Source organism: Ascaphus truei, chromosome 16, assembly GCF_040206685.1.
Source record: "Ascaphus truei isolate aAscTru1 chromosome 16, aAscTru1.hap1, whole genome shotgun sequence".
Taxonomy (NCBI): domain Eukaryota; kingdom Metazoa; phylum Chordata; class Amphibia; order Anura; family Ascaphidae; genus Ascaphus; species Ascaphus truei.
Window position 1 is genome coordinate 23,670,740 of NC_134498.1, and position 13,763 is coordinate 23,684,502.

The following is a 13,763-nucleotide window of genomic DNA, read 5'->3' on the forward strand; positions in this document are numbered from 1 at the left end:
CAGAGATTATATATAAAATAGAGTTGTTGTTTTTTAAACCTCTAGAATAGCGAGGCTCCATGTAGAAAAGTCAATTAATCTCTGTCTAGCTGTACCAAGGCGCAGAGTAGCACAAAGTGGCAATATATTATCATTTATTAGAGAGGTGGATAACTACTTTCTATGTCAGGTATGTGATTACTAAATAGCCTATTGATGTCCTATATAGTTTTCATCAGTATTAATTTGGGTTTGAGTGACGCTACATCTGGGCATCTTGTAAGTGTAAGCGACGTGCAGGTTAGAGACGTATTCTGGAAAGATCGCTCAAATTGAAGTGGACAACGCAGCAGTAAATAAGACAAAGAGAGGCGTGTTGGAGTTTAGTTTCAAAGCAAAAAATATATTTAAAAAAATTCTTCTTTAAAAAAATATTTTACAAATAATACTTAAAACCAGGATGTGCCGTGTATATCAGTGGCATGAGAAAGCATAAAACAAAAACATACTGCAGAACATGGTTATATATAGGAAATAAATTCATTAGACATATTTACATTATAGTGTATACTTTGTTACAAACACTTTGTTACACTTTACAAGTCCACTTCTAATTAAAGTCAATTAAAAGGAAAAAGTCCTTTGGTGCATTAACATTTCCATAATAATAAAACATGGGTTACACAGACAGTGGATTTTATACAGTGCCCGTCTCAATGTGAGCTTCTCCTTGAGTGGGATTTACAAGAAGCAGGGGTCATCAACAATTTATGTCCACATGATGAATGCCTTCAAGCATTTATAGACATTCACACAGTTCAGGCATCAAACACTTGTCAACGAAACCAGACATACAGCACCTGAGAGCGGACTTTGGCTCTTTATTTAAGTGCTTATATGTTGGCATCCTACTAAGGGCACCAGCACAGACGATAATGGATGAGTAAGAGAGAAGAAGGGACCAGCTATAAGTCTACTGCGCCATTAGCAATATACCTGTTTATGAAGCTCGGTGCTCGCACATTACCTTCAGAAAATACATCTGTAGCAATTGGGCATTCCCAGTACATTTTCTTTCATGAAATTAAGTTTGATAAAGTACATTGATAATGGAGGAAAGACTATGATGCTAATGCTTGTAGAATTGTTAAGATTTCATTTTCATGAGGCCATTAACTGTTTAAAAACACCTCTGCTGGAGACATGGCAATCCACGATTCACAGAGAGAAACCAGAAAAGAACAAGATATACTGTAATGGTTCTTTTTTTTTTTCATTCTGTATTGCAATATTGTTGGCTCAGCTGTATTATACCAGGCCATTAACTAAACATCCCCGGTATTCCACGAGTTCTCCTGCTTTCACAGGCTTGATTTTTCCCAAATGCAATAAAGAAGAGTTTTGAGATTTAGGTATATTATAGTGCGTTTTGGTGCCTCTATATCATGTCAACTGAATGATGCCAATTCCAGTCAGCAAAATAAAAAGTGCCATTGCTCAGAAGTTCAGCTCCAGGCTGCAATAAATTTCTTAACTTTAATATGCTTATGACTTTCATTTTGTGGATAGGGGTATAGATTGGCTGTTAATCTGCCGCCTTACATCTGTTTAGCTGTTTCAGTGGCTTTTTAAATTTATTTTTATTTTGGATCAGTGGGGAGAAAGGTTGAGGGCGTGAAGTTGCAGTGACACCAGGTTTGGAAGTCGAATCCTTCAGGGCTAAATGCCTTCTTCAATGTCAAAGTCAAATCCTCTGTAGGACCTGGGTGAGTTCTTGCAAACTACATTGGATTGGATAGGTATGAAACCTGGATCTTTGACCTTGCGCTTTGACCTTGCGCTTTGACCTTGAACATATGCTTTACTGTGTATACTTACTCCTGAATCACATATATTAGAGAATTTTATAGAGGCGTAAAGATGCAGTAAAAATAGATGAAAATGGGTAACACCAGAGAATACCTGGCTCAGGACAATTAAATAAAGCAGGGGACGCAACTCCAGTTGTCAGGGGACACCAACAGGTCAGGTATTCAGGATATCCCTGCTTGAGCACAGGCGGCTCAATCAGTGGCTCAGCCATCTGTGCTGAAGCAGGGACTGATTGAGCCACCTGTGGTGAAGCAGGGATATCCTGAAAACCTGACCTGTTGTTGGCCTCAGAGGACTGGAGTTGCCCACCACTGACCTAAAGAATGCTTGTTACTATCCAGCATCTGTTGCTACATGACAATGATTACGATATTTGTTTTTGTCTTGAATGTTTAAGAGGTAAGTACTGTGCCAGGTAAAAATATGTTGTGATTTCGATTAGTTCTAAGTATTTTTACTGAACGGTCTTTATTTCTAAAATAATGATAGATGTTACCTTCTTTCACAACTGCATTGGTTAAGGGGTAAAAAAAAATGTGTTTTGTAAATAAATAATTCCGTTTCCTGGCAATAAAAAAAAATGATATTTTTTTAAATAATAAAACAGTGTACCATTCTGCAATGGGCAGATCCACAATTAAGTCATATTTCATTATTAATGGAATTTTGCAGACTAAAAAAGTCCTGGATGTGTTTTTAGAAACAGATCCTTATTGTCTGAAAGAAATATAAGGTTTTGTCACCTTAAAAGTGCTGGCAACTGAAAAATAAACTTGCTAAAAATGATCCACATTTTTTAGCACATACTGTATTGTCTTTTATTTCACAAAAATATTATAATGTATGTAAATGGTTGGTTCCATTCACCTGTACACCTTTGCATGTTAATGCCCCAAATCAGAATATCAGCAGTTTAAAAAACGGTGGTGTTTGAGACTGGAATAGGTTAAGGCAGAGGTCCTCAAGCACCAGGCACCCCCCTCTCTCCCCCACAGGTCAGGTCTTCAGAATATCCCTGCTTCAGCACAGGTGGCTCAGTCTTTGACTAACCCGTGCTGAAGCAGGAATATCCTGAAAACCTAACCTGTTGGTGGCCCTTGAGAACTGGAGTTGGCCACCCCTGTACTAAGCAGTCTTCGGACATAAGATGTATGGTCTATTCAAGTCAATAGGCTGTGATGTCACTGTCTTCTAGTGCCTGATAGGTTTGTTACATTAGAATACCGATTAGTAAATATGAACCATAACGTTTTCATGTTTGCCTCTCTTGGGTTGGTAACAAATGCCTGCTGGCAATCTCCTTAATTACAGTTATGCTGCCCAAGAGGCACTGAGATTATTTATTTGTATATTTAATTGGGAAAGTATTTGCTTCACCAGTTGGGTGGAATGCAGCTGATCTATTAAACATGGTGGATTTCTCTATAATATAAATTATTTGTCATTAAATATTCTGGGAAATATGTATCAAGGAAAAAGTGGAGCAATTCTAGGGTCAAAAAACGGCAACAAATAAATCAAAGTAAAAATTCCTATTTTTTCCTAGTACATATTTGTTTGTTCTACAATTGCGCCATTTTGTCTTTGTACCCTTAACCCTTCCAATTTCTATCGTTTGAGCACGTATATTATACACCTCTTGCTCACCCAAAACAACTAAACGGTCTCATGCTACGCTTTCCAAATATGTTAAAAGCCATAACCGTAATAAAGCAGCTACATTTAAACAGAATTGTTCTTTCCCGTTTTTGTTTATTATGACTGCTGGGAAATATGTGAAAGAAATGATGATATCATGTCATTTCTGAGTATTATTTCACTGTACCGTTTGAATGTATATTAAACTATTTCTCTTGGTAATGTAACTGAAATGTTTCATCCAAAACAATAGATTGCAGTTAAATTAGATTATTTTTTTTATATCCTAAAGTGCCCTTTCAGTCATTTGCCATTTTGGATTTTTATTATGCATTGCAGTACAGAATTAAAATTAATGTTTACAGGTCATTAGGCAAATAAGGATTCTGCTATAATTTGTAGCATCTATCTATTTAGAAAAGTCATTTTGTACAAATGGTACCATTGGGTTACATCTGCTAGTCTCTTGTGTTATGTAAAGGTCATATGTACCTAATTCACCATCTCCAAAATCCCGTTTTACAGTCTGTTATTGAACAATGAAATAGACTGATGAAGTGCAAGCTGTGTCTTTCCCTGTGCTGTTCATGGCACCATCAAAACGATTATTGGCAATTTCCTGATGTTATCATGCACTGGGTAAGCACATCTTTAGCTCTGTGCTTCCAATTCAACCATCAGCAATAAAGAGTCGAAAATGAATCTAAAATAGGATGTGATTTTGAATTGATTTTCAGTAACACGTGTAAGCAGATAGTGTTTGGTGTCACAGGGTACTCCTCATCTATACCGTACAGAAGAAAATGCACAGGGTTACCATTGACTTAGCAACGTTGAACTGGATTGACAGTGGCAAATGTAAGGACTGCGATGTCATTGCAAGGCAACTTTCACCTGAAGAATGGGTGGTAGTCACAGAAGCTACAGATGCATGTGCATTTCCCACCCTGCTTTGCATCCCAAAGCTGTATTCTGCCTAGACAAGGCTATCAAATTAGCATACGCTCTACACTTCATTATAAAGTACACTTACTATTTTCATCAAGCACATTATAAATTGGGATAAATTAGTAACCGGCTCTTCTATTGTATTACCGAACCATGGTCACTTTTGGAAAGCCTTCTTATTTTAGCAGCGCAAATATGAAATACTGATACCTAGTATTTGTATTCTGATTGCTTATTTGATAGTAGGTACTGTACACTGGTGTGGATTTCTAGACTCATTACAGCTATTATAGCCAAGCTCCTAAATATTATTCTGAGAACATGCAGTAGCTAGTTTCAAAATAGTTGACATTCAAAGTAATGGAGCAAACTATGCATCGTCACTGAGTGTAAATTCTCCGGCTCCGCAACAGCCGTGGTCGCGTTACCTCAGCTTGCCCTGGTGCTGGAAACCATTAATCTTGCTACATCTGTACATTTCACTATTATATTGCTCTGACTATATCGCCTAACTACTCCTATGATCTTCCCCTAAAGTGTTCACTGCCCCCAAATCTTGTTACATTGTAAGATTAGATTAAAGTGTAAGCTCTTCGGGATAGGGACTCCTTTTCCTTTACTTTTATGTCTGGCGCTGTGTACTTGTGCACCTGGTTTTTGGAGCAATGCTCTAGTGTGCAATACTTGATTCATACTCCTGGAATGGGGTAAAACTTGCTTTGGAAAAGCAGTGACACCAGAATGGATTAGATTGCACCTTGAACACCTTCTCTGCCAGAGGGGTTTACGAAGGGCGGGGAAGGTGTTAAAGGTTCGTGACTGGAATTATCAGCAGCTTTGTTTTACTTTCGAATGAGTAATATTATGCATGAGGTTGAAATGTACTGAAATATGCCGAATTACTACCTACAATGTTTTTTGTTTTTTTTGTAGGGGATCCCTACCTCTTAAAATAATCCTGTAGGTTAGCACAGAAATGCAGAAGAGCACAGCCTCAACTTTATAAATCAGGGAATGGATTCGTGTTTTCTTTGATATAACAAAGTTCCTTATTTCTTTAACAAAACAGAAGGAAAATCCAGTGATTTAGCAATATGTAAGTAACATACACAGATATTAAATATACATCATATTAAACATCTCTTTTAAAATTGTAAGTACTGTATAAAGAACATTACATTCTTTTTGTTAACATCTATGCATATGTTTATTGCTCCCTAATTCAATATTTATTGATAATCAGATATTACATAATTACAAATAAATAAACAAAGCCATGAAGCATAAAATGATTTCACAAGCAATATTTGGAAACAGTTCACTATTTTATTCATAACCATCCCTCCAAATGAGGCATGGGAAATATGCTCATGTTATTTCTACCTTGGTTTCCATGTCTACGCTATAACACACGGTAGTAAAGTTTGTTGTCCTTGAAAAACAAGTCTTGCCCTGGATACCTTTCAGTAGGGTTGCTGGAATGGTTTCATTCATCTCCACTTCCAAACCCCTCTGGAGATCAGATGATAAAAGTCCTCAGCAATCAGAGACAGGAGAAAGGGCTTTCTCGTGCTGTTTCCATGTTTCCATGTTTGCTGGTTTAACATCATTGTGTACGCAAACGACCTCAGTACATGACCTCAGATGCGGTGACGTTCTCAGAGCTGGCAAACAGAGAAACAGCATGAGAAAAGCCCCTCCCTGAACCATTTCATCCACACACTGTACCATCATTTCTACCTAATCCACTTCTAGCAATGCACAATAAATATAGTATTTATCTCTCAGTGGGAGCCATTATAATTTTACAAGATGTTCTTTATAACATTGGTACTCAATATTTTTAGGTGTAAAACTTGGGCATGTTTGAAATAACATCCTTTTACATTTTGTCAATGTATTTTAAAGTTCTTTCAGGAATATTTGGGTAAAAAGAGGGGAATGGGTTTCCCAAGCTATAACAGTGGCTTGATTCAAATGCAATAGAATTAAGTAAAAACCTTAGTACAATTACAATTTTATGTTTGACAATCAAAACAAAACACCGCTACCTGGTTGCTTACTCATAATTGACGCGCATAACACCCAAGGAATAGGTCATCAAGTTTATTAACGCATATGGCGACATGATTGGCATCTACGAATCAAGCTCGTGTGGATATATCCAAGAATTTGCATGGATTTCACACTATATTGCATGCTGTTACTCACACATACTAACTGAATAATAATTGTGTTAATTTGTGGTAATTAAAAATATGTAATACTCTTTTCTCTTCTTTTTTTTTATTACAAATTCTTAACACTATCATGAAACTGATATTAGATGATGATAATAGAATGCGATGGAGTCACTTTGAGATAAGGACAGGGGACCAGGTTTTGGTAATAGCATAAGGATGGCCTTAAAGAAGCAATTCATGCAGGGTTTTTTTTAACATAGGTTTGAAGCAGTGGATCTCCACAGTGGATCTCCACAGTGGAACCGCTTTAATTTTAGCTCCAAGGACCCCCTGCTCCCCGAGACACAGACCTCCGAAAGGGGTGCCGGTATCTCTGCAAATTTTAAAGCGCCAGCGTCACATGGGCCAATAAGAATCTGTTGACGTCACAGCTTGCTATTGACCCGCAGGGCGCGGCAACGTGATCCCTGCTAGTTATGCAGAGTGGCTACCGGCACCTCTTTCGGGGGTCTGTATCTCCAGAAGCAGGGGGTCCCTGGAGTTAAAATTAATGGGGTTCACAAAGACCTGCTGCTTCAATCCTATATAAAAACAAAATAATAATCATTTAAAAATAAGAAGCAGTGCATGGATTGCTGCTTTAAAATAGATACAGTAGATTATTGTTGTAAAAAAAAAAAAATGATGGGCCTTTACAATTCAAGGATATGGAGCAAACTCACCAAGACAGCAAACAGTGATCAGGACACTGCTGTAGGCTGCCCCACACTAACTGATGCTGCATTATCAAGAATCCAGTGAAAGCGTAGGGGCTGGAATAAAGGGAAGAGATCAATGTGAAGGGTAACCCAGATTTTTACAGTACCATGCCTTTTAGGATCAAAGTTACACAACGGCTGAGAGTTAGCTAAGATTATATATACAACAGATAGAACATATTTACCAGGCCAAAGCCCAGCAAAAAGAGACAGCACACTGTGTAATATAATCCAAACAATTCTTTGTTCTAATACAAGACGTCTGGATTATACTACACAGTGTGCTGTCTCTTTTTGCTGGACTTTGGCCTGGTAAATATGTTCCATTGAAAACTTATGGGATAAGCATCTGTCTTTGCATTTACACCTGTGTGCTGACTGGCTTTGTGAGGTATATTTATATATATATATATATATATATATATACACACACACACACACACACACACACACACACACACACACACACACACACACACACACACACACACACACACACACACACACACACACACACACACACACACACACACACACACACACACACACACACTACATACTGTATTTTGTCCCAGGTAGTCTAAATAAACAAAATATGATTGAAATATATGAATACTGGAAAATGACTCTCTTCTATAAAGCTATATTCTTCAATAATGCCCTGTTCAATTACACAGTATTTGGGAATCATAATATTATGGCATAGCAGTTGGTAACAGCAGACTGTGTACAGAGTTCTTTATTAATACCAAAAAACTAAACAAAGCAGGGGTTGTTGAAAGAAATCTTTTGCACCCACTTGTCAGCACAATGAATATGACGGCGGGTTTGTTATACATTGCTTTTTCACATAAGGAATTCAATCTTTAATTTACTCCCAAATCAAAATACCAAATTAGGATACAACACCTCATAGCATGTCTACATTTTTCTCAGATGAAGCATTAATATCTAACCCTGACCCGAAGTCAATGGACTGTGTTTGTGTATCAATTATCTGCTCCTGAATATTGCCATCAAATCAATATGTCAGACTGTTGCCACCTCCTGATGTCACCTGTGCCCCACCTGTCGATAATAAGTCCTAGAATTCTTATGGGTGGACCTTTTTTTTTTTTTTGAAACATAGATTTGACCGTTCGTTGCTGATAAGCCAGGTCACGGTGCCCGGTTGTCTTTCATATATGATGATACATTTATCCCCCATCCCCCCAAAAAATAGTCTAAGGCCCTTATTCTGGAAGGTGTGACAACCTTACAGAATAATGTGCTATCCCATGAAAAGCCCCATTAAAGTCAATGGGACATGTCATGCAATAGCACCTCATCTGCGCTATCACACTTTACAGAAGAAGCCCACAGTTCTGTTTCTCCCTGTCCGTTTCTGCCCCTTCGCATGGCCAAGCTAAATCATGCAGTCTCGCTGAGCTGAAAAAGCTGTGGAATGTGGCAGGCACAAATAGGGAGCTATGTTAACATGCATAAATTAAGAAGTAAAGAGTGGCACACTGTGCTCATTTGCATGTTATTTCCCAGAATCCCTGGCTGCTGAGGAAACATTGTATGCTAAAGGTAATGCGGAAAAGCATGTTGCAGACCTGTCTGAGATGTGTGAATGTGCGCACTAGTGCTTTTTTATTTTCTGTACTCAGTACGGTGGAGGGTTTTTGTCACTTTTTTTATTATCTACTGAAATGTCTACATTTGTTGTAACTGTCTCCATGTCTGCTTACTTTATATGTGTATATATATGTGTGTATGTGTGTGTATATATATATATATATATCATATTTTTAATAGCTTTTAAAATTGTCCTATATTTACAATAATGCTTGGTGCTGTATTATATTGCTAATTCCCTGTGTTGGAAGAGATGTGCATATGTATTCCATAAGGAACTTTACATATGGTTAAACCTGGATAGAATGCAACGGTACAATAAAATTATTTCCTAAAATGATGCGTGAATGGCCACAAAACAGCTTCACAAGAATTTTAGTGCATTTTCCTTACATTGTGCCTTTTTTTGTTGATATTTTTGTGCTAAATTTCACAATGCTTGAAAATGAACAACGTTTTGTCCGTTTTTTTTTTATTTCAAATCGGGCTAGATTATTTAATCCAGACCCTGAGACAGAGAGAGACATTAGTTGCCTAATCGAGCTTTGTACATTTTGGCAAAGTAATGCCATTTTTGTGAAACACATGAACTTTACGACTCAAATATCACACATCCCTACAAAGGACGAGGTTCTATAGTGAATGCTGTCTGTCAGTATGTTGCAATCTGCAAGAGAGGTTTGTGACTCCACTCCTAGACAGGTCAGGTTTTCAGGACATCCCAGCTCAGCACAGGTGGCTCAATCAGAGGCTCAGTCAAAGACTTAGTGACTCTCTCCCTGTTTTATGCTACTTACCTTGTCAGCCTTTCCCTGTCACACTATTTTTCTTTATGACCATACAATGTCCCCTTGCACCCCTGTTTGCTATCGCCCCTCCTATCCTCTCGCCCCCTCCTGTTGCTCAGTGCCTCCACCCAGTCCATCAGTTAGGTATCTTTCCAGAAAATTAGTAACTTTTCCATTGTAAATTTTTGTCTTTCTTCTCTCATAATCAAACCCTTTCACTGTTTTTATCTTTGAAGTCCTCCAACCCATTTATTGTTGGCAAAAATAAAAAAGGGGAAAGGTAGAGATGAGACTTAACCTAAAAGCAGATAAAAAGGGGCGATTCTGGTCAACATGGTGTATTGGTAGATAAGCAACTTTCTTCCTGCTTCCCGCCCTTAATTGCTTCTTAGTCAATGACTGAGCCACCTGTGCTGAAGCAGGGATATCCCTAATAAATTACATTTTGTTAGCCCTAGAAGACTGGAATTAGACTGTCAAAGATACTAAGGGGCCTCTTCCATAAGCCTTCATAACCCACTTATCAACGCCTTTTTGCCCAAAATTCCGACTGCTATTCTGTAAGCCTTGATAAGTGGGTGATAAAGGCATGAATCGCACATTTTTGCAACCGTCAAAAACAAATCGCAGAGTGAGCGACGATAAGCCACTTAACGGCAGGTTCTGAAGCTCGTGCAATTCTAGTAGCCTCGATTAGTTTATCAGGGCTAATCGAGGCACTAGAATGGCGATTTCCTTTCAAAATCCTCCCGCCAGGAAATGTTGGCGTGAAGGTGGTGAGAAGCTGCCGATAAGGCGGCGAGAGAGGACTTAGAAAATAAAATGCATGTTTTCTGCATCAGATTGATGCCGGGGGTCTCCGGAGCTGATACACATTAATGCCAGCACCAGAGCCCACGGCATGAATCCCATGAAATAAAAATGCATTTACAGGCAAATTCATTACCTTAGCGGCTAACCACTAAGGCAATGAAGGGGTTAACTGCCAGTACCATGTTTATTGTTGTTAGCAGGGTGTGGGTGAAGGTGGTATTTTTACACTTGGTGGGGATTTAGGCCTTGCAGGGGTATTGCGGGTGGAGTTAACCCCTTCATTACCTTTGCGGTTAATACCGCTAAGGTAATGAATGGGGTTAACCCCTCCCGCTACCACCTGGTAGGCCTAAACATCCATCCTAGGGGTTACTACCTCCTTCACCCAATCCCTGTACCCACAATAAACAAAAATACACATAACAACCCTACTACCCACTTCCTCTACCCCCAACAACCACCCCAACACATACAGTATAGTAAGGGGCAAAATTACTATTATCCAGATATGGATATTAGCTCATTTGCCACTTCAAAATAAAACATTAGACAGCCAGAATAAATAAAATAAAATGTTCTACTTACCCCTGCCATCATGACGGCATTCTCTTCAGCATACTGCAGATCCATGACCTCCGTGGGCAGCAAGAGTACAAGAAAAAATATAACCTAACCCCTTAATCACCTTCGTGATTAATAACCACTATAGTAAATAAAGTGCTACCCCCCCAGGAGGCCTAACCACCCACCCCGGCCCCACTATACCCACCCTGTACCCATTGATTGGCACAGTGGTATATCATACCCATATAATATGGACATGATAAACCACTATAGCACTCAATGGTCAACCTAATAGAAATTATTAAGGCCAAAAATACCCAAGAATGAAATAAATACACAAGCACCTAAACACCCCAACAATTAAAGAATTAAAAAGCCTAATAGAACACATGAATAACATTTATCTATAACCAAAACAGCAAAAGAATAAAAATTATGTATTCCAAAACATAAGCATAAAATTAAATAAACACCTATCCAACCAATTCAAGAAATAAAAGCACTACCACTAACCTACAAGACAATAAACTAATTTAAACCGCTAGCCAATCCATAAACGCGTGGCTTGTGTGTCCTGATCTGTGTGGCTGGTTGATTTCAAGTGTATTAAGTGTGCTGTTAAAACTAGATGAAGGGAATTACTGTGTATTCTAGGGGGGGTGGCTGAATTTGGGGAGTGTGCAGTGGGTTCATTTTTTTTTCAAAGTGTGTGTTAATTGAAAGCCTGTAGGAGAAAGGGGGGAAAAAAGAGGAAAAATTCGTTTTTTTGTGTTTTTTTTCTGCCTCAGCTAGCAGTGGGTGTGGTTGGCTGATTACTAACCTAGCACATCTGGTTGGTGTCCCTATTTAAACAGAGGTTGCTCACGAATCCTGAGCTTGCATGTCCTGATCTGTGTAGTCTGGTTGATTTCAAGTGCTGGTTGTATTAAGTGTGCAGTTAAAACTAGAAGGAGTTTAACAAGGAAGGAGTTAAAAGGTATAGTATATTGAAGTACAAAGAAAAAGAAAAATAAATATATTGAAGTACAGTTTATTGTTGGTACTTTAAACTTCACAGTTACTGCAATGAGCAGGATTGAAGTTGCCACTAAATGCACATCTTGCCACAATTCTCCTCCTCACTTCTACAGCATTACACTCTTCTGCCCCGCCTTACATCTCAGCCCTAATTTCTCGTTATGCACCATCCCGACTCTTGCGTTCTGCTCAAGGATATCAAGTGGTCTTGGGGTACCCTTTGTATCTAAAGCCCTCTCCCGACTTAAACCTTTTTCACTGACTGCCCCGCACCTCTGGAATGCTCTTCCCTTCAATACCCGACAAGCACCCACTCTATCCACCTTTAAGACCCACATTTAGACACACTTGCTTAAAGAAGCATATTAATAGCACTGTGGATAATACTGGACACATGATACATAAAGCTTGAAAGCTTGGCCCCCTGCACACTTCAGGACCTCCGAGGCAATGAAACTATTATCAGACGCACTTACCAGAACAACCTCCTACTGTCTCTGTACGTTCTTCCTACTTACCAATTAGACTGTAAGCTCCTCGGAGCAGGGACTCCTCTTCCTTAATGTTACTTTTATATCTGAAACACTTATTCCCATGATCTGTTATTTATATTATCTGTTATTTATTTGATTACCACGTGTATTACTACTGTGAAGCGCTATGTACATTAATGGCGCTATATAAATAAAGACATACAATACAATACATGTATGTGCATTTGGAGCAGCCGTTCCAGGGAGCATACTGCTGTAAGAAGATTGCTGATCTGAAGAGGAAACTTGCAATATTGAGGGACATTGACAATCTTGAAAGGGGTTTAGTGCTCACTGAGCAGGCCCTTGCTTCAACTAGTTGTGCAGATGGTGGCACTGTTAGTGAGGAGCAGGTAGGTAGCTGGGTAACAGTTAGAAGGGGAAGCAGGGGCAATAGGGAGAGGCAGATCAGTTCTGAGCTGACCCATCCCAATAGATTTGCCATGTTGAGTGAAGATATTGGGACTGTCAGGGCAGAAGTGGCAAGGCTGGGGGAGACTGAGCCTTCTAGCAGCCAGGGAAATAGTTCATCCAGCACAGAGGGGACACAGGATGCTCAGATACAAAGGCAGATTGTGGTGGTAGGGGACTCAATTATTAGGAAGGTAGATAGGGCAAACTGCCGAACCTAACGGTTTGTTACCTCCTGGGTGCTCAGGTTCGGCACATTGTGGATCGGGTAGAGAGATTGTTGGGAGGGGCTGGGATTGACCCGGCAGTCTTTGTACATGTTGGCACCAATGACAAAGTTAGAGAAAGATGGAGGGTCCTAAAAAATGATTTCAGGGATCTAGGCCAAAAGCTTAAGGCAAGGACCTCCAAGGTAGTATTTTCTGAAATACTACCAGTGCCATGCGCTACCGCAGGGAGACAGTGAGAGATCAGGGAGGTTAATGCATGGCTAAGAAAGTGGTGCAGGAAGGAGGGGTTTGGGTTTTAGAGCACTGGGACTCCTTTTCTGAGAGGTGCCATCTATATTCTAGGGACAGTTTGCACCTCAATGAAGAGGGATCTTCTGTGCTATGGGGGAGAATGTTAAAAAGGTTGGAG

The 13,763-nt window shown here is 39.3% G+C and overlaps 1 protein-coding gene across 3 annotated transcripts in view; it reads right to left on the reverse strand.

The window, feature by feature from the left end:
• Positions 1-13,763, reverse strand: part of LOC142467315 (protocadherin-11 X-linked-like) — a 1,193,920-nt gene that overhangs the window by 1,013,031 nt on the left and 167,126 nt on the right. The window contains exons 4-5 of one of the 3 annotated variants that reach the window (XM_075572838.1): positions 7,343-7,432; positions 362-6,101 (exon numbers count right to left, since the gene is read on the reverse strand). The exons of 1 other annotated variant lie outside the window; for it this stretch is intronic. In XM_075572838.1, coding sequence (XP_075428953.1) covers positions 7,361-7,432 — 72 coding nt within the window. In that variant the 3' untranslated portion in view covers positions 362-6,101; positions 7,343-7,360. Of the gene's footprint in view, positions 1-361; positions 6,102-7,342; positions 7,433-13,763 lie in introns of those variants that run through there. One more of the 3 variants, XM_075572839.1, reaches the window with a different exon arrangement.